Raw genomic sequence first — 21827 nt, 5'->3', positions numbered from 1 at the left:
GTAAGTTAAATAATTAGTATAATGCAAGTTACCTTCAGCGTAACTTATTCATATAAGTTGGTATACAATTTTCGTTAATTTATCAAGTTATTTTTAAATTTAAGTTATTAAGATATTTTTAAAAGTTTTTCACTAAAAGTAAGAATTTAGATGTCATTGAATGTGATAACCGCATCTTTCAGTTATTTTATTTTTTTATAATGGTTTTTATATATATTTTTTATTTTGCTATAGGTCACTTTCTGTTAAATAATTCAACGTTTGTTTAATATATCGTAATACGTTCTATATTTCGATTCTATATTCCACTATAGTGCAATACAGATATATTCTATTGCAATATATACAACACAATAAAGAGGTTGACATAGATATCGTTTTAGTGATGCTGATTTATGTTAGATAGTGATCCTGATGATGACTCTCGAGGAGAGTGGAGATATGGAATGTATTTAAATATGTTAAACATACGTTGAATTATTTTATTTTTATTTTTAATTAAAATAAATTTATGTAAGGACACTTAAAGCAATATAAAATTATTAAAAGCTGTTTAATCAAATTTTTTTTTACTCGAATTAATTAAATTTCAATCATTTTATTTATCACCTTTTTTTATTTGTTCTCACTCTTCTTTTCTAAAGTATATTTGTATTTATATTTATTCATAATATTATATCTTTATATTTACATGTATTCTTACTAATTTTAGAAGCCAAATTTCACACATTTCCATTATTATTCGAAATTTATACAATATCTTTTATCACTTATCAAATCCTTTTGTGACCCCATTATTTGTTCATTATGTCATTAATATAATCAATTGACAATTGACAACAACAATAACACAAATAACGTGGAAACTATTGACAAAGGCTATGACAACGGCTTCAGTAACAACAAAATCTACGGCAACATATCACAAAAGGCACGTGTTGACATCTTTATATGTTGTAAAAACTGTCAAGGGCAAGAAAAAATTTATACAAATAAAAGCCTCACATACACAACAGAACTTATACAAAGAGAACCTGAAGCCGGAAAACTTAACAGGGAAAAAATTGTTTAATACAAAACGGAGAAAAGAAATTTTACTAATACAATGTACCAACAAATAAAGTAGCAAACTGAATACACTGCAAAAATCAAATAAAAACTGACGGAATGAATAAGGCAGGACACTAACTTCCTGCCACCTCACCCATTGTTGTTTAGGCCGATAAATACAGCATTTGACACTTCATTATATCGCCCGCAGCGAAATCGAATCAATTCAAGCAGCGCAAAACACAAGCAGCAGAAAAAAAAGGAAACACTCACACACACACACACACACAATTCCATGAATAAATACAACAAGACAAGTGAAAGGCTTTTTTCGCCTTTATTTCTTTTTCTGCAAGGAATAAATGTCCTTTCGCATGTTTATTGACTATGTCGACTGCACGCAAGGATCTGTTAACGGAAAGTTTGAGTTTAAAAACCATTTTGTGATATGAAACTGAAGCTGTGGTTTTACAAAAGGAACTTTTTAATTAAATATTTTTAAATTAAAAAAAAAAGGAATGCATAAATAAATATAAATGATATAATAAATATTTTTATATAAGATTTTTGTGCATTCTTCGTTTATAAAAATAATTTAAAGATTCTGTAAATAGAAAAAGACTAAATCTTATGATACTATATCTATATATATGTAAAAAAATAAATTAAATCTATGAAAATAAATAAAAATGTTGATATATTTTTTAATAAATTTTAAATTATATTATAACAAATAAATAAGTAATATTTTTTTATTATATTAAAACATAATTTATATATTTTGTACTTATAATAAAAATATATAAATTTTTTATATAACATTAATTAAAAAAATATAAAACTGTGAAAATAAAATAAAATATTAATTTTTTTCGTATATATTTTTAGTTATTAAAAACTTTGTTTTTATATAATATTTTTACACATTTTTTATATACAATTTATAGAGAGCATTTGCGAACAGTAGTGAATTATTACAATAAAATTTTATTATTTAATTAATTAAATTTTTTGAAACAGCTGTTTCGAGTATTGCCAAATACCCATTATCATTGGTCTTTTGAATTATTTTTTATATTGAATAGAGAGCTTAATAAAAAGCTCTCGTAAATAGAGAGCTTTTGAACAGTAATGAAATGCAACAACAAACATTTTTTATTATTTTTTTATTTATTAAAATTTTATTAAGTATCCATCATCAGTGGTCTTTTCGAGTTATTTATTAAATTTTATTATACATAAATAATTTTTGAGAATACGAGTACTAAGAGTTGAACTTCCAAACGTAAAGCTTGAGCTGTATATATTCTCTCGGAAGTTTCATAATTTTTTTTATGATAAAAATTTTAAAGGGTTTTCGAATAGCAAAGAAAGAAAGAAAGAACAAACACAAACATTTATTTAATTTTAATGAAATTTGGCTCACCATACAACTTTGATTTGAGTATTGCCAAGTACTCATCATCAGTGGTCTTAGGGATTAATCGAATTTTTTTAATTAGTTTATAGTCCGTATATAATTTGTTTGCACTAAATTTGTATATAGCTTCTTTGCCATATAAAAAAGCGTAACTTTTTCAGCAACACTAATATTTCAATAAAATTTTTATTTAAAATATAAATATAAGTAAAATATAAAAGAACAGTTACAAGCTATATGAAAGATAATGAATAGACTTAGTTTCATACTAAAATAAAAATTAAATATTTTTTCAATTGATCCAAGTACAAAATCTTAAATCTTAATTAATAAGTTTCTTATGGATCCCAAAAAAAGGTGACCAGAGATATACTATCATTTATTCTAGTCTTTGCTGTTAAGTGCGTATCTGTTCTATTTAAAAAATTTTTTTAATTTGGAAGTATGGGCACGAGTCATTATTTTTCTTCTAACTGATATCTAACTGGTACAAGTGCTTTTCCATGATAACACATACCAGCTGAATTTGGTTTGTAAAAAATCATATCACATCAAAACTGTGTCCACAATAGTGCTATTAACATGGATCATCTAATAGAGATATTTGTCTTAGAAAGCTAACTACTTTCACATCCAAATTATATGCGATTCAAATACGTTCAGCCTCACTGTGGCAATATGTTCACATATATAAATTTTGAACTACTCACTGTAGTAAATAAACTGCTTCTTTACGAATTTTAAACTACTTATTGTAATAAATAAACTATTACTTTACAGTAGACTTATACTACATAAGACAGTTCTCAGTGAGTAAGTGAACTAACTTTTTTTCTCAAAAGTTCAACCTATATATATGTTAGTTTTGTAATTTAAGATACTTTAATAGCACACCTTAGTGTTTTCAAAGTTAAAATTTATTTCCAGACAAATATATCTTTAACAGATAATAAAAAGTGTATATCGTTCATTATGATAAACTCAAACTTCTGCTGTTATTCTCAATATTTCGAAATACAAACTATTTAATCCAATCACAAGACTATAAGAATTGAAAAACTCAATCCATGTGAGCAGTAAGATAATAGGCTTTAAATTGTTATGGTGTGTGTATGATTATAGATCTCGGCCTTTCTAACCAAATTATGGCGATTTGTTACTGTAACTATATATCTGCATGAGTGATTGCTTATACTATACTCAGAGGTACTAAGGAACAAAAACAAAATCGCTTGAGATTTATGTTGTTAGTGAATCTTAAAAGAACTGCTCTTTTCTTAATATTGCATATATCTATAGTTACAGAATGAATTATGGTTTATGTTTTTAGTGAATCTTAAGAGATCCGATTCCTTCTGCGAATTGCATATATCCAAGAGTACAGAATATTGGTCATCAATGGTTTTACGACCGTAAAGTATTGCGATTCCTATATATATCAAATAAATATAGGATCTGGTAAAGTCACTGATCTATCAAACAGAACAACCAAAAGTAGGTAGTGACTGAGATAATCTGGATTTAATAACTCTATTTATTATTTTATAATTTATTGTGTCAATTTAAATCCATAATCTTAATATTTACAAAAGATAATATGGTTTACAAAAGATCAATCACAGTCACAGTATCCCTGTCCATTGGAAGTCAGTAGTCCGTCTACTTTTTCATATAGTTTTTTTAATTAAATTTAACTAAATCTAAGTTATACATATAAACTTTATGGTAATTATAAATTGAATATGTAATTACCATATATAAATCAATTCCTTTTCTCTGTGTCGCTTTTAGTCTGTGTTCAAAACAGAAACTACCAAAGGAATTCAAATGTGTCATGTAAAAAATTTCCATAAAAGATAAAATAATAAAAATAAAGTAAACTATAACTTAATTAAATTTTAAATTGTTTATTTATATGTAAGTGATTTAAAATATATTTAAATAATAATGTTTAATGCACACCAAACACAAATGAAATTTATTATACATAACTTAATTATTGCAATCATTGGATGGATTACTTTACAGTATTTCCAGTTGACATTTTAATTGTAATTTTATGTAAGCATGCGATACCTGGACACTGATTTCCTGCTATCTTTCATATGCATTATTACCTAACAGGACACAATTTTGATGTGGAAATAATTGCCTTATGCATTAAGGCACTGCCCAAAAGTAAAGCAATTATATTGTGGGCGAATCAATATTCTAGGCGACAAAGAAAATTTGTAATGGCTTATGATTGAATTATAGAAAAGGATTTATATGCTATGACACAAAAGGATTTCAATGTAAGGATATTAAAGGATTTGTATTCGTTTCTTCAACTCATTAACACATTATCACTTTGGATGGAATACGAAGTATGACATATTTTAACAGAAATTAATTGGCATTGGAAGCTTTGATAAATTTCTAACTGCATGAAGTGAGGATAAGACATGTTTCCAAATTCATAAATGTAATGCTAATGTTATCAGCAATTCAAGTTACAAGGCTGCTGTTTTCGAAGATTTTCATCATGCTTGGACATTACAATATGAAGACATTCAATGAAGTTCATGCAAGTTCCTTTAACGAAATCCTCGTTGACTATTTTAATATTATAATTTCATTTATGGCCACACAAAAAGCTATCAAGTCAGATTCTACTATAAGTTAATCATAATATTAAGACTGTGGCTGTGTGCAACTATAATAAATAATTTATATGTAAAATTGTTTATGTGCTGTAAAATAGGTCGTTCCGGTGATTGCATTATCATATGCATATCACACAAATGGTATCTCAGATATAAAATGTAATATATTTCGAATGCAGTTTACTGCTTTAAGTGAACCAGGCCATAATTTATCACAAAAGACACACACATACACAAGTTCATTTAAGTTTTCTTGGCTCATAAAATTCTTAGAATAGTTACTTATTTCTCAGATATTATAATTCTACACATATAAATATTTCTGAATGCAAATCCATGTATGAAGATTTGCATGGAATTATTGTATTTTTAATTTATTTATTTTTGTTCGGTATAATAAATTCTATTATTTGTGTTATTTCTATTACAATATTTAGTAAATTTCCATTTTGAATTGCATTAATATTTATATTGCCTGCTGAGGCATAATTTTATGTATCGGTTTCGTTTAAGTACACACAGTATAATCCAAAATACACTAACCCAGTAATTTATTTACATATGAAATGCATATTTGTTTATTATTTTGTAATATTTTTAAACAATTTAATAGAGAAATTTGCATCTGAGCTGAGCTAAGGGCAAACTATTTCAACATATTCAAACAATAATCAAATTAAATTCAAATAAATTTGTTTTACAAAACTCGTAATGGTGAAGTGAGCTCACATTTACATGTTCCAATTCTTGTGGCCAAAATGATTTAAAAACAATTTTTATAAATTTTATTTAATTGTTATATTAATATTTATTCAATTTTTTTTATTTGTCTATTTGCAGTTTCGGCATCCACTAGTCTATTGAGCAAACATGAGCCCATGTTCATATCACGTTCTGAAACATTCAAGTTCGTCGCTGGCGATACAATAGTACTGCCATGTGAAGTTGAAAATACTGGTAAGTTTATAAGAATATTGGGGAAAATTATATATCAAATTATATATCAAGTTAATGAGTTCATTAACAAAAACGTTCATTTTAAGAACACTTGAATGAGATGTGTCTGAGTAATATAAATTCTATTTTCTTAATGTTGTTCCTGAATACTAGTTTTCCAAATGTAGATATACTAAATAGCTAAATAACAGGGATTAGCGATTAAATTTGATATTACAAAAATTTGTAAAATTAATCAAAATTTCAGAATCCATTGACTCTAGCTCAATGTGCCCACCATTTGCCTTGACTATGACCTTCAAAAGGTTAAAAAATGAGTTGCATGCTTTATGAATGTGATCTTCCAATATTCCGGTATGGCCCATTCTTCAGCGCATTCATACTGACATATTTTTTGGTCTTCACCTTACTCTCCAAAATAGCCCAGATGGATTAGTTCATAATCAATTTGCATCTGGAGACTTCGAAACCTATTGTGTGGACGGAATGAAGTATGAAACATGATTTTTTAACCATTCATGGTTCACATGAGCTTTATGAGACAGTGCGTAGTCTAGAACCGAAGTGTTTGCATGCCCACGGCTCTAAAGCAAGTTCCAAAACAATTGACCGATATTAAATCGCATTAACTTCGACACCAGGCGCGATGAAAACGATTGGAGAGCGTCCATAGGCGTTCACAGCTGCCCATACCATTACTAGAGATGGAAAATTAGTTCGGGTGGCCATTCGTGGTCTCAAGTTTTCGCCAGTGGTTTCAGTTAAGTAAATACGATTATCTTGAAAGTTTATGTATTGTTCAACGAGAACATTTTTTTAATCAAAAAAAACAATATTTGGAAATTCACCAAATTAGTGCAAGCATAACAACTCATTTGCTCTTTAGAGTCTAAGTTTTTGTTACTTTGGTGTAAGATGGTGTGCCTTTTGGAACTTGTAAGGTTTTGCCTTGAGCTTATTTTGGAATATGCGTCAGATGCTTCTCTGGAATATTTTCAGTTTTTTAACCATTTGATTACCAATACGATATAGATTTCGTTCAAGTCGATTCTTCACTTTGATGACCATTTCAGGTTATGTTGTTGTTGCAGTTTTTTTTCGTCCACTTCCATTGCGCTTAGCGACGCTTCCTGTACTATTATAACGATTTATGGTACGATAAACAAACATTTTATACACTTTAAGGTGTTTGAGCTCACGAATAATAGTTGGTTGTGATTGTGATTTTCCAGCCAAATATACGCAATCACACTAGTACCTTTGAATTTCATTTAGAATAACTTTTGTTAAACAGCTGTCATTCATAATAGTTTCACGTAGTTAGCAATATCAGTTTGACAGATATACCTGTGTATATTTGTTAACACTTTCAATCGCTTAACCCTGTATATAGATGCGAATGACATACATTTCTAGAATTGTGTCTCAAGATATATTAAACTTTCTTTAATTTTATATTAAAAGTGTTTTGGACAACTTTACCGTCATATAGTTTTCAATCACTTAGCACTCTGTCACTATATGATTAAATTAGTTGAGATATTTTGACACATTTTATTATAGTTAGTCATTATAATAATAGTGACTGGAAAAATAAAAGAAATATTCTCAAGATGCATCAGATTTTTGCAAAGTTCTTTTCCTTTTTCTCCTACTACAAAGTAGCTACATCTTTATTATTTGTTTGGGAAACGTTTAATGTTTCCACATTAAAGTATAAATTAATCTTTAATTAAGTTTAGTTTAAAGTTTAAGTTGTTGAATACTACTCTCAATACTATAAATTATTAACCAAATTAGTACTAAAATCATACAAATTCATTGTTATAAATTATAATAATGTTTATCTGATATGATTTCCATTTAAATTGTCGTAGGATACTTTTCGAGTCGCCTTCGAGTATAATCCCAAAGACAAAAGTCATGCGGTGTATTAAATTTCAGGATATGCTTCATTATTCATTCCTTACTCTCTACTTAATCTAATTTACTCTGCTAAGCTATTTATGAATTATTATGATTTATATTCAAATAAAAATTTAAATATTATAATCGTGCAAGTATATTAAACTTAAATGGTTACCAGGACAATAATAGTCCTTTTCATAAAACATATAAGTACTTCCTTCCTGCTTGCTTGTTTGTCATTGTTTTTGCAATTCATGCATCAAACCAACAACTCGTAAATTGAAATAATATTTATGTGACGTTCTGTCATAATCCATTGAAATAAAACCATAAGTGTAGTGAAAAGATACTTCTACAGACAAAGATATATACTTTATGTTATATGCCTACACATATACACATGTACGCATATACGTTAACTAACACAGAGGCAACATTTGTAAAGAAATATAAGTGGTCAGTTAGTATCTTTAACCGCAAAAAATTCAAAGCAGATTTCTTTACAGTTGTGTTTTCTTTGCATCCTTTTGATGCGGTCATGTGTGTAGATTATTTATACACTCAACCCAAGATGGCTGGACTTAGATGGCATTGAGCGAGAATACCAAAGACAAAGGATTTCGTTTTGCAATTTTTTTTTCTGTATTTTTTTAGAAGTATTTTCCTTTATTTATTCCTTCCTCTTTTCAATTTTTTTATTAATGTCATTTTGATGCCAGCAAATCTACGCCGTAGGCTGTAGGGTAATCAAAGTAAAATGAAACGAGACATACGCATTCGTTCATGTATGGTTCCTATGTGGGACCTCTAACTGTTGAGGGATATGTGTGAATATGAGGGCTTGTGTGCTCTTATGTATTGGGTTATGATTATGTAGCGCTGGGTCAGCCAGAGGCAAGTGCTGTATATGACTATGATTAGCATAAATTATATCATAAGCAAAATATGAAATATAGTAGAAAAAGAATAAAAAAAAAATAAAAGAAAAAATACAAAAAAGAAGATGAGTAAATTTGTGGGTTGTTGCGTGGGTCGCAGTGAAAGAAATGAAGTCCTTATAGATGTAAGGCTGGAAGGAATGAATTTGGTATGTTTTACTTTAACGAGTGCAATGTTACGATATGATTTTTTACGTTGTGGCAGTAAAATTGAAATGTTTATTTAAATTAGAGCAAAATCTGTTGATATTAAGTATCGTAAAAACAAAAACCTATATAGGATTTTAAAAGTAATTTCAACTTTTTAGTAGTACTTAATTTTTAAAGGCTTCTGTGCTGCGCTATACTTACCGCTACTTCCCATAGCTTTGTCATTATTTTACGTAAATATGATTAAAATTGAGTTTTTTATTAGCTTTTATTGCTCATTTTATTCTCTAAACATTTTTGTATCTTTTGTTTTTGATTGCCTTTTATGTGGCAGACGTTACTTATATCCAAATTACAATTCAGTTTCTATCTTTAGCTTCATACGCAGGTAATAACATCCTTTTCATTACTGAACATGAGTTAAAGGTAGTGGTGGATCAGGAGCTGGAGATGATGGTGTAGTAAGAGTGAATAGAAGACAAAACCTGTTAAATTTTGATATATATTTTTTTAGACATTTAATGTTTGTGTAGGCTATAAACTGTAAAAAATAATTGATAGAATTTTAAAACGTGCTTAAAATCCGTTAAACACTCTTGCAGCGAGCTTCAAGCCCACTACCGCCCACCTGCTTAAATTTACTCGAATCTTCATTTTCATTTTATTACGAAAATCGTAAAATTGAAACAAAATCACTTGAAAATGAGTAACGCGTGTCGTACGCAATTTAAATGCAACAAAAGTATAGCAAATATCCTTAAATACGAGAATCTGAGTATCCGGGCATCTCTGAGTATCTCAAGACATGCCAAAGAGGAAATAATTTCACTTTACTTTACTTGAGAGCTGCCTTCAAATTGGTTAAAATCGTAAACGCGCCGCCATAAATACTTCAAATATTCATTTTGCATTTTTATGGGCGTGTGTAATCAATTTTAAATGAATCAACCGCAAGATTTTCACTTGTCAGTCTGCGAAAAAAAAAATTTAAATCTTCCTTTTATTTGCCTTTGCTCATGTATCTATACTATATGTATCTATACTAAATGTATCTACACCATATGTATCTATTTATGTGTATATTAATGCATTTGTGTCCTTCGTAAATAAAGCATATGTTTGAAAATAATTGAAAAGCGCTTAAATGAAGATTAGAATTTGATAAGAAATACACTGTCGAGCATTTTATATTTATCTGCTCTTTATTTTTTCTCATCTTACCACTGAATGAAAACCAAATAAAAAGCTAAATTAAATAGCAAGCAAAGTATCCTTGCACGAACACAAACACTCGTACAGCAAGGATACCTTCCCAGTGTTTGCTAAGGCCAAGAAATCTTTACAAAAGTTGCCAAACATTCGCTTAAGTAAATATTCATTCAAACTTGACATTGAGTCAAGCACTTTAACTTAATCCTTGCATTTTAAATTCAAATTTTTTTAAATAATTTATGTGCTCATGTCGTGGGCTTGCCTTTGGGTCCATGTGTTCTGGCATGTCTGTCTTTTAATGTAGTTTCATTCACCTTCTTGGCTCATATTTATTACATTAAAAACTTTGCTTAATATTTGAGTTTTGTAGCTTATAAATCTTGAAATAAGCACAGACGTGTGGGAGTAAATTTTAATTCAATTACTTTTTTGTATAAAGGAAAAATGTTATTTATTTGGATGTACGTGTTTTGATGGATATCTTTTCAGTTGAGAGTACTTTACGTCTGGATTAGACTTACTAAAATGTAATTCCTTATCTAATGTTATCTTATGTTTAATATTCATACAGTTGCTATGATTAATATAGACTCTGACAGAACTTTTTAATATTTTTATTGTATTCTAGATTAAACTTACTAAAATATAATTCCTTATCTGATGTTCACTATGCTTAGCATTTATTCAGTTGCTATAATTACATAGTCTCCATCAAAACTTATTGATAGTTTTATTGTATTCTTATTCACTACTCCTTAAACCATATTAACAATTTAATTTTGCATAGACGAAGCGTTATCTACAACAATATTAATACTGCAGAGCACACCTTCTGCTCAAAAATTATTCGGATTTTGTAAATAAAATACACAAATTTAAATTTTATTCCAAATTTATTTTATCTCCTTCAAAATATGCTCCTTCTGAAACGATACACATATGCCAACGCTTAACCGAATCTTCCATACACTTTTCGTAGGCCCGTCAAGGTATGGCTTTTAGTTCCTTCAGCGAATTCTCTTTTACCGATTCAATCGACTCAAAACGCTTACCACGAAGGGGCAATTTGAGTTTCGGGAATAGAAAAAAGTCGCACGGATCCAGATCTGACGAATATGGTGCCTGAGCGATTACAGTGGTGCCGTGTTTGGTCAAAAAATCGCGTACAACAAGAATTTTCTATAGTAAAAATCGCTAAATACACTTGAGGTAGTCTCACATTAACAGCTGCTGTAAATAAACTAATTGACAGATGGCGCTTAAATTTGTACCATATGTCAAGAAAGGGTGTACCAACATAACAATAGGCCTTTTTTTTAAAAAGGCCTATTACTTAAGGAGTAGTTAACAAACAACAAAATCCGGATACTTTTTGAGGTATCTGCTCGATTTTTAAGAACATGAGAATATTCAGAATATAGGACTATGAATTACTTAGACTAATTAACTAAAACTCTTTTTTATTTACTAATATTGAATAGTAGATTGAATGGTATTTGCAAAGAGTATTCAGTAATAAATTCTTAAAGATTAATATCTTTAATATTATGTTTCTTGGTTGTAGTGCTATCATAAAGTTCAAACGAAAGAAATAATCAAGTATGCTTCCTGAGTTGGTTTCTCAATTGGTACATGAGTCAAATGAGCTAGACAATAAAACCTTTGAGTAGAGATTTCTTTCATTGCAAAAATAAATAATATATTGAAAAGTAAGAAGTTTTATAATATTATACAAACAAATTTTACAAACCCATAATGAAAAGGATTATGATATTATGATTTTATACTGTATAATGGTATTCATTAGATGGTAGACTGTGAGGTCTTCAATCAGTACGCCAAGTCGTATGTCTCAACGAAATGGATTATAAGATTATATTGTGTGAAGGTCTTTATTAGATAGTAGACTGTAAGGTTCTATTGACTTCCATTAGTCCGCCAAGTCTTATGCCAACACGATTGTGAACTCTCTAATATTTCAAAACAGTTCAAACATCTGGAATTGTACCGGGTATCGGCATTATTTGTAGTATATGCATTTTAGAACTTGTTCTGCGTATTTCGTTGGTTAGACTATTCTCTTCAATATTTCTGTATCAAAGAAAATTATTGGTCAACGACCAATGACTTTTGTCACTTTGATTTCAGCTCTACTCAAGAACACATTCGTTGTTGTTAAATACAGCTTGGTTATGTGAGTTTGAGTTTTTCGAAACTTATCATGGTATTGCGTATACACTCTGGTTACTTTAGAGAATAATTTTTAAATACACTTTTGAGGTACTTTTAAGATCAGTATTGATTCCTCTGCTGTAAAAACCTCAGCTAAGGGCATCACTGATCTAGGCTAGTCATTTTTTGACCCTAGTCATTGAGTTTAGGCACTGATTACGCAAAAATTTTAGATGGAGTTTTTTTTTCGATTCGGTTTCTTAGTCGAACATAGCTAGCATATGTTGGACAAGATTGCAATCTGTGGATTATTTAAGGTCTTTTTAAGCTCAAGCGATCAAATCTTTTGATGATAAAGATTTTCACTTGAAAGATACTGAACCAAATTACAAGGAGGAAATATTGCCACTATACTTCTTTTTTCTTTAAATAATAGGTCTTCTTTTAGGTCTTTATTGAAAATATTTAGCTAAAATTTTTATTAAAAAAGATATTTGTCATTGATAAAATAAAGTATAAGTTTGAAGTTATTTTATTAAATTATTTTTCATCTTTGAAATTTAGAATTTTCAATTGTAATCTAGCATCAATTACATGTAATTTGGAATTTGATTTTATCAATTCCAATTACAACTGTAATCTAGATCGTAACAGAGATTTTATGCGTTACGCGAAAGGACTGATACACATTAACATATATATATAATAATGACTTTGTTGCAATGAAAACACTTACTTAACCAATAGTAAATTTATTTTTTTTTAAATGAAAATTTGCTTATTATTATTACTATTATTATTATTATAATATGCATTATTTTATGACTTGATATTGTTCATTTATACTTCGTTTTTAAATATTACTTTAGAAAAGTTTATCTATTTTCTTTTATTAAAAGAGGTTTTTCTTATACAAGTCGTTCTAATAGATTGTAGACATTTTTTTCTGTTGTGGTTTGGAGAAACTCTTTCCTCTTCTTATTAAAGTATCTTTCCGTACTGTTGGAAAAGTTAGACTAAAGTTATAAATTGCACGCAGACAAATATGTTAGGCTAACCACATTGTCTGTTTATTGCTGGTATATAAATAGTTTCCACATAAAGAAGGGTAAGTAATAAATTGTGCCTGACTCAAGGAAAAGTGTTAGTAAATTGTTACAAAGTTAAGTTTTGTAGTTTAGGTCAGTTTCGGTTTCCGGAAGTTTTTCGATTAAGTCCTACAAAATAAATTAAAAAAAAAAAATGTAGTATTAGTTTTTAACTACCCAACTCAAGATTATTTATGAAATATTTGTAAATAAATATAAAGTGCAAATTAAAGTTGGATTTGACTATATAAAACATTAAAATATGTTTCTTGTGTATTACATACTTTGTATAATAATAATATAAAAAACAATGTTTTACAATTAAAATTATTTTTAATAATTAATGAAAAAGAATCTTATATAAAATCTTGCACAACGTTTTGGCAACATACATATAAATGTATATATATATATAAATGTATATGATAGACCGAGATAGGGAAAGTGCATATGAAGTCATATATTTTACAGTTAAATTTCTTTCTGTAAAATAAAGCACTTTTACAATACTTTAGATATATCCGCCTTAATACAAGCAAAAATAAAGAAAACCTAATAAAATATTTCCATGTTGCAATGAGTAAACAACTGTTAAGTTATTTCCTTATTTAAGTGTTTTTATATACAAATATGTGCATATCTGTAGCATGTAGAATGCACTTTTAGATACCAGATACTCATGTGTGCAAAGGACTTTGGTTTACTTGTGTTTGTTCTTAAACACTTAAGCCGGAAATTGAGGCGTTCTTCGTTTTATTTATCTCACATAGTTTCCCCTGTACAAGGGAAAGATTTATATTTCTTGTAAATTATTTGTACTGAGTTTTATGTGCACGAAATGTGTTGAGCAACTTAAATTTGTAATGAACTATTTTGAAACAGCAAGAAGAAGAAGCAGTAGAGAAAAATTAGCTTCCAAGTGAACATACACAATTCGCACACTTAACATATACACATGGTAACAATAATAAGTCTTACCAGGAGCTAATAAAAAATTTCAAAATTACACCAAATATAATTCTACAGTATTGCAGTAGTTCCCCCCCAACCAAATAACAACAATTTTGGTAGTATTTTAATACGGTATGTTTTCGCAATTTCCGGTCGCATCTTACATATATTCTCCAAGTACCTCTACTCATGTATATGTGCTACCATTCTATATAAACTTACATACACTTTAAAGTTTTGCAGTTGCACCAATGGAACCACAGTATCCTTTTGCCATACACACTCCAGCACATAGTTTAGGTTGCCCATGTGTTTTGCTACTAACCAAATATGGCAATTATATGAAATGAGATGAAACGTTTGGGTACGTGGTGGTTTTCAGTATTTACATTTCATATGATATCGAGTTGCTTGCCTGACTGTTTGGATTCTAGTGTTGCATTGTTACGCTGATACTGTGGCTGTTGTTTATTTATTTGAACCTTCTTGCTATTTTCGTTATAATAAAAAGCACAACATTTACAGAGTTTTAAATTTTATGAAATATCGTATATATATAAATTTATTGGTAACGAAAGTACGTTATTATATCGTAATAAAAAATTTGAATGTTTCAGATTTTTTTTAAAAATGATACATAAGTTGGTAATAAATAAATCACAGCATCGAAACTAAGTTTCAAAAGCCAAATATAGACAAGCTATTAATAGGTACGTAAGTGGGGTTTTATCAGGTTACGTTAGGTTGTGCTGGCGTTCCAAAGCAATGCACTTAAGCCTATTGGGTTATTGTGTTACCGTATAATGAAATAACTCTGACGTTTAAAATCACACTGAACATTTGACAAAACTTAAAATAATATTTAATTGTAAATCTAGCAGTTGACCATAATTCTCAGAAAAGGATCCGGCCATTTGGGAAAATTGGACTTCTATAGTCCAATATCAAATATTATTACTATATCCTGATTGCCGACAAGTTTTTCAGTTATTAGTGCAGACAACTTCAATAGATTCAGTCATTTTGGTTTGGAAACGATCTGTTACCACAATTTTTTACTAGTGCTTGGAGTTTATTTAAGAACGGTTCACTTAGGGTCTGTATTTACTGCCTTCAAAGAGAAACAGGCAACTCTGAGAGTAAATATTGTGAAGAACTCTTACTCTGGCCGTTTGCTCACAATAAACCAAAAGCCAATAAAATCATCTGTAGCTAATAGCTATTGCCATCAAGAGATATCGGTTGGAGCTGTCACAGAAAATATTATGAGGAATTCTCATTCAGGTCACTCGCTATAAAATAGTCGAAAAGTCAATAATTATTCGCATTAAGTTTGTTTCAACTTGTGTGATCCACGATAATGTTTTCAGAACTTTTTCATTAAAAATCTGTTCCTGCAAAACATTTGATATTTATAGTTTGAATGTCGTTTATCACCAGCTTTATTGATTCTCAGTACATTCCAATGTCCTGAGACCCAAATTAGAGAAAAATTGTTCAGTGAATTGCTTCTTAATTGTCCGTCAGTACAGCAATATAATTTTTGCAGAACTCCCAATTCCAACCACTTTCATATGGAATACAAACAACCTGTAGGCTTAGATTTTTTTTCAAAATTTTGTGTACATATTTTGTGTGTATATATACCACAATATATTTTGTGTGTATATATACCACAATATATTTTGTAGCCATTTGTAAAGATTGCAGGGATCAGACCCCATAGTAACACAAAAACCGCATACTCAAGACAAAAACCTCATAGTTCACAGTTTTTTTAAACTTTTAAGGATAAAATCATTGAGAAATTTTTACTTAATGCTCCGCTTAGGACGATGTAAATAGCTTTATCTTAAAGATCTTAAGCAGCCATGGGTAAAGGTTCTTCCTTTCCAGCGACACACTTCTTTTAGCGTTTGTGCGTTCATAGTAGCCATTTTTTATTATGCAAAACTCTATTGGAATCCAGTTCTTTATGACATTTACAGCACCGATTGGATATGAGCTAATGGTAATGCCAAAATAAAAAACAACAGATTTCAAAACCCTCTTATTACAGTTACGTTAAAATTTGAACAACCAACATTAAGGTCTCGAAACACAAATATGTTATATGTTTGCATTATAATAATTACGTTATTTACTTATTATATGGAACTGCGACTATCGGATGTATTATGTCCGGTTTTGGACTTGGAGTAGGTCTTTAAGCTCCGTTGTAGTATAGAACTCGCTTTACAGAGTTTTATTGCCTTTTCCGTAAGAATATACAATACTATGAGTTCATTCCACTCTAACAACACTTGTGTGGCTGACTCTTCGCAGAATCTACAGTTTGCATTTGGTTATATATACAGTCTCGTAAGGTGGTGTTTTAGTTTATAGTGTGCTGTTAAGATTCCTGTGATGATTCTAAGTTTTCTTTTTGAGTTCATACAATGCTGGTATCTCCAATTATCATAGGTAACAATAAGTGATTGGGATTGTGCTAATCCTAGTAGATTATCCTTGTATTCCTTTTTGTTCTGGTAATAGAAATACATTATGAATTATACAATTCATTTTATCCTTTAAGGATATATGTGTATTTACAAAGCTTTGTAAACTGAGTATGCAATTTTTCATTAAATCTCATTTTATTTACTTAATTTCAATAAGAAATACTTTTATTAAAAAACACAAGTAATAATAATTATATTTATTTTTGTTAATAAACGAAATCAATTGAATTAGAAGGAAGCACAAATAATTATGCAGTAATTGAAATAATATCCTTTGGCAACTTCTCATTCATATTAAATGCAGGTAAGAAGCAATTAAAGTACAAAAATGAAACGGATCTCATATCAATACATGACATGAGCGTTTCGGAAGGCGGAGGCCCTTAAGCCTTCGTAAACGTGGATGGAGGTTTCAATTCATTTTCGATTTTCCTTCTGCAATTCCAGCATTTTTCTGTTATTGAATTCTTAGCAAATATTGAATAATGAAGTGAATTTTAATTTTTTATTGAAAATGCAAAAAAAAAGAACTGATAACCGAGTGCATGCGTAAAATTTTAAATTGCAAATATTTACAAGCTCGCATAGAAATGAGGAAAAGCAAATATTAAGCCACAACACAACTGTCAACGTTGCCTCACAAAACCGCAAAAGGAAGCAGCCAAACAGTTTTTTTGTGTCCTTATAAGGTAGGCAAATACCAGGATGAAAATCTAGGAGAAGGCGGAGGCGAAGGATAAAAAATTGCTCCGTATTAAAATAGGTACGAGTACTTCAATTTTATTTCAATTGAATGATATGCAAATTGAAATATATAGCTTAATATATACCATATATATATAGGTATATATATATATATATATAGGTATGTATTGTGGGTTGGACGTGCTGCAGGTACAGTCGGAAATTGCAATACGCAAGGAGAAATCAAATTGTGAAGTGGTTTTGTATTTCTTTGGAAATGTCGTTGGCACCTTTTTGCAAATTACAAATGTGTGAGCACTGCTTTGAATTGTACATCTTTGAAGGTGGAAGGTGTACGATTTCATTTCAGTACGATGTCTAGCCACCGTTGATGTCTGCATTGACGCTTTGATGGAGTATTTTTGCCTCTTCTTTAGGTTACCAAGTCGCCTGCAAGTTGCTATCGATGTTGACTATTTGTAGTTGGCGGTGTTTTTGTGGTATGGCGGTTCCACGAGTTTCACCCATTGCAGGCGTTACTTTTATTGCCGTGTGATGCTGATGTTGTTGAACTCAATTTTAATAGGTAAATTTGGTTGCAAAGCGCATGTAAATGGATTCATTAGAATTTTATTGCTTCTTTAATGGGTTTCAAGTTGGTAGACAGGAAACAACACCAACACCAACACCAACAACAACAAGACATCTTACTGCACCGCACAACAAACATCGCAAGATTGTCGCATTTGATAACAAGTTCAGCTTAGTTAAACAGTCAATTGCCAGATGTTGGCTGTAAAATAATTTCAAAATGAAATTATAAAATCAGCAAGTCTCTCTAATGCAATATAATTTGTTTTTAGTATTAAGCACGGAAAGTTCTTAATTGCTTTTTCAAGAATATTTTGGTAACGACTCGACACAGTTGCAGTGTGTATTCCTGCTAAGATAGATTTTCTCTATCTTACTATACCTAGGAGGATAGTTAGTTATGCGGCTGCCCACTTCAAGATCAAAGTTAGGGAATAATTAGTTTTGTTTATTAAAGTATCTTGATGATTACTATCACATGTACTTACTAGAAAAACTTTACCTATAGAATCATTAATTTTGGACAATCAGTTTATATTCAACTCTAAACACTTATTACACAATATATGACGTTAATTGTTTTTAATGATGACGAAGTCCGTGAGTTTTTTAAAACTTTCACACTGTTTCGATGGCAATAAATAAATAAAGTCCACTCCATCCATGATTTAGGAATCTTTGTGTATGTTGTTGTTGTTGTTGTTGATGATGATGCATTTGTTGTTATTGTCTTTGTTGTTGTTGTTGATGATGATGTTACCTGTGTTGTTTTTGTCTTTGTTGTTGTTGTCGTAGTCTCTGTCGTAGTTTGTCAGTCTCTTTTGGGATTATTGAACGGTACTTGAACGTCGAACTAAACAACCCGGCTGCTTTTGGAATTGCTCTTAATTTTAGCTTTTGCTAACTCCCCGATAATATTATAGAGCGGTATACTTAGAATCGTTTGCCCGATTTGTAAGGCTCGAAAAATACGTTACGTGTAAGCTTTTAATATAATGATATCATAACCTTTCCTTGATGACGTTTGCTTTCGATATCGTTGGAGTCGTGTCATTACATAGCAACTAATACTTGCTCACCATAGTGTTATAAAGCATCTACTATCCATCGCCAATTATCAGCTACTTTAAAAAAGGTTCGTTTTCCCAATGTTTATTGAAAATATCGGCAATGTTTATAGTCACTCAGATTAACTTATCTTAAGTCAATGCGAATATCAAATATTCAGATTGCTTACATATCGAAATTTCTTTACATAGTCGTAAAAGCAGCCACTAAGCACCCACTATTTAAATGGATGTTTATTTTTTCAGTAATCTGTCATACGATCGACTTTGACAACGTCGACATTGTGTTTTTAGTGTCTGTGAACTCTTATCATTTATTTGAAAGCAACAACTTAACTTATAAGTTAAGATTATAAGTTAACTAAGTCAACTTAGTTCTATTTCAAACTAGTAGACTCTTATGTCATCATTAATTGCAAAAAATTTTATAGCAGATCCAATAAATCAGAATAGATCCATCATGTCTAAATAAACGAAATCACAAAACTGTTTTAAGAAAAACAAACACTGCTTTTGAAACATGTTATATGCCAGTTGTGTGCTTCAAAAGCTTTTTTTTTTAAATAGTTTAGTGATTTCGTCTATAAACAAAATTTCATTCTTGTAGACATAAAATTCTTTTTCTTCTTGTCTACTCCTTTTTTAGACGTATTTTCCTTAAGAAGACTCGTAACTCTTAACCTAAAACGATGATTAGTGCATTTAATTTACTCTTAACATTTTCTTTGATTGAAGAAAACGACGGAGGTCCGCATAAGACATGTCTTCGATTAAAATATTAAAGTTATATTAAATATTAGTTATTATATCAGAACAATAACTTAAAAAACAATATTTCTTTCTAAATAAATATTTGCAGTTAACTACATATTGAGTTTCTATTTAAGTTCTTTTCTATATCAATGATAATGTAGCCATCAACACTCACCAAGTGTACGCTTAAATCTTCATATAAATCTGTCTCAATAAATTTGATTAATGCAGACGTTCAATCATTATTTCTCATTTTTTAATTATTTTTAAGATTTGGTGGATAAGCAATCAGAACTCCTCTAAAATTCAAGCATCATAAACGAAATCAAATTGTAAATTGAATCCTCCAACATTTTAATGACAGCTTGTTTCTTTGCTTTGCAGTATCTTCTGTATTATTCTTTCCGTTTTTAATTTATTTTTATTTTTAATTTTATGTACTCTAAGCAAACATTAAACAGGAAATTGATTTTCTGTCACCAAAAAAATAAATTAACTCGCATGCAAGCAATGCTACTTCACTTCCGTAAGAGCGATAAGATGAGCTCCGCACGGTTCGGCGTGTTCGATGAATGCCCAATTCCATCTTCGCCCCAACACATTCATCAATAAAACTCAAAACGGAAGATGCACGAATACTTCATTAGCGCATAATAATCACAACACATCCGCGCTTACACAACCGCATAATTGTGTCAAAGGCATGAATACGAATACGAATGCGGATGCGGATGCGAATCTTGCATGTACCATGTGCCATGTGCCATGTGCCTGTGTACCCTGTATACCCTGTACTGTATACCCTTGCATATGTGCGCTCCGGCGAACGCATCAAAAATTGAAAATTGAAATTGAAACGAGTAGATATAAAGCTGGCAAAAAAAATTGTATGGAGACAAAAATTAATGAGGTCCTTTGAGTTCAATATAAAATTGGAATTGGCACCGCTTTAGCTTCCGTCAATGCTTGTTTTGCTTCCTATACAATTTTTTTTTTCATCTCTCTCTTCCATTGGCTATATAGGAAGCCACTGATTAAGGATTAGAACGTTTGTATTGCTACATTTCAAATTCTCTTGTTTGCATATCTTTTGGACTGGATGGCAACATAGATTTAGCATGGGCTTCAGGCATATTTAACTGATTTCAGTCTCTATAGGAAGTTGTAAACTTTGTCGCTGATATTGATGTCGATTTTGCTTAACAAGAGGATTTGCTGTTGATTTACTTGCCTATGATTTCGATTGAGAAAAGACTTATTCACATGTAAAATTTCATAAGCCTTAATTTTCCGCAATTAGTGGTATGTGTAATGAAATTGCCAAGCGCATTAAATTCCATGTTAAGACTCATTATGCGTTTATAACTGCATTTTATTGTAAGTGATAAGTGCATTTAACACATGCAAAATTGAAATATTTAATAATATTTTTCAATTACTGCAGATACCGGCAGGCACTTAAAAAATCCTTTCAACAACGCCTTTACTGGGACGATAATTACTTTAATTATTCGAGAGCACTTAATAACGATTTTATACAAAGGGAAGAAATGTTAGAGTATGGAGCAAAAAATCCATTTAATTTTTAATAAGAGAATTTTTTCTTTTCAATAGAAACGGTTAAAAAGCGATTGAGGTGGAAATTATGAGTAATAATGTTAAAAAAGTTTAGTATTACTTCCCATATTTTAGTTTCTTTTATTGTTTTTATTTAAAAAAAATCAAATTATGATTTAGTTA

At 29.8% G+C, this 21827-nt stretch overlaps 1 protein-coding gene across 1 annotated transcript in view; it reads left to right on the top strand.

Moving 5' to 3' along the window:
* The window catches only part of LOC119676393 (lachesin-like), a 75747-nt gene that overhangs the window by 38025 nt on the left and 15895 nt on the right, over positions 1 to 21827 (top strand). Inside the window, exons 6-7 of the mRNA XM_038087630.1 lie at positions 5214 to 5274; positions 5956 to 6072. Of these exons, the coding sequence (XP_037943558.1) occupies positions 5214 to 5274; positions 5956 to 6072 (178 nt within the window). The remainder of the gene's footprint in view (positions 1 to 5213; positions 5275 to 5955; positions 6073 to 21827) is intronic.

This window comes from Teleopsis dalmanni, chromosome 2, assembly GCF_002237135.1.
Source record: "Teleopsis dalmanni isolate 2A chromosome 2, ASM223713v2, whole genome shotgun sequence".
NCBI classification, from domain to species: domain Eukaryota; kingdom Metazoa; phylum Arthropoda; class Insecta; order Diptera; family Diopsidae; genus Teleopsis; species Teleopsis dalmanni.
Note: the sequence above shows the minus strand (reverse complement) of the source record. Positions and strands in the feature narration are given on the sequence as shown.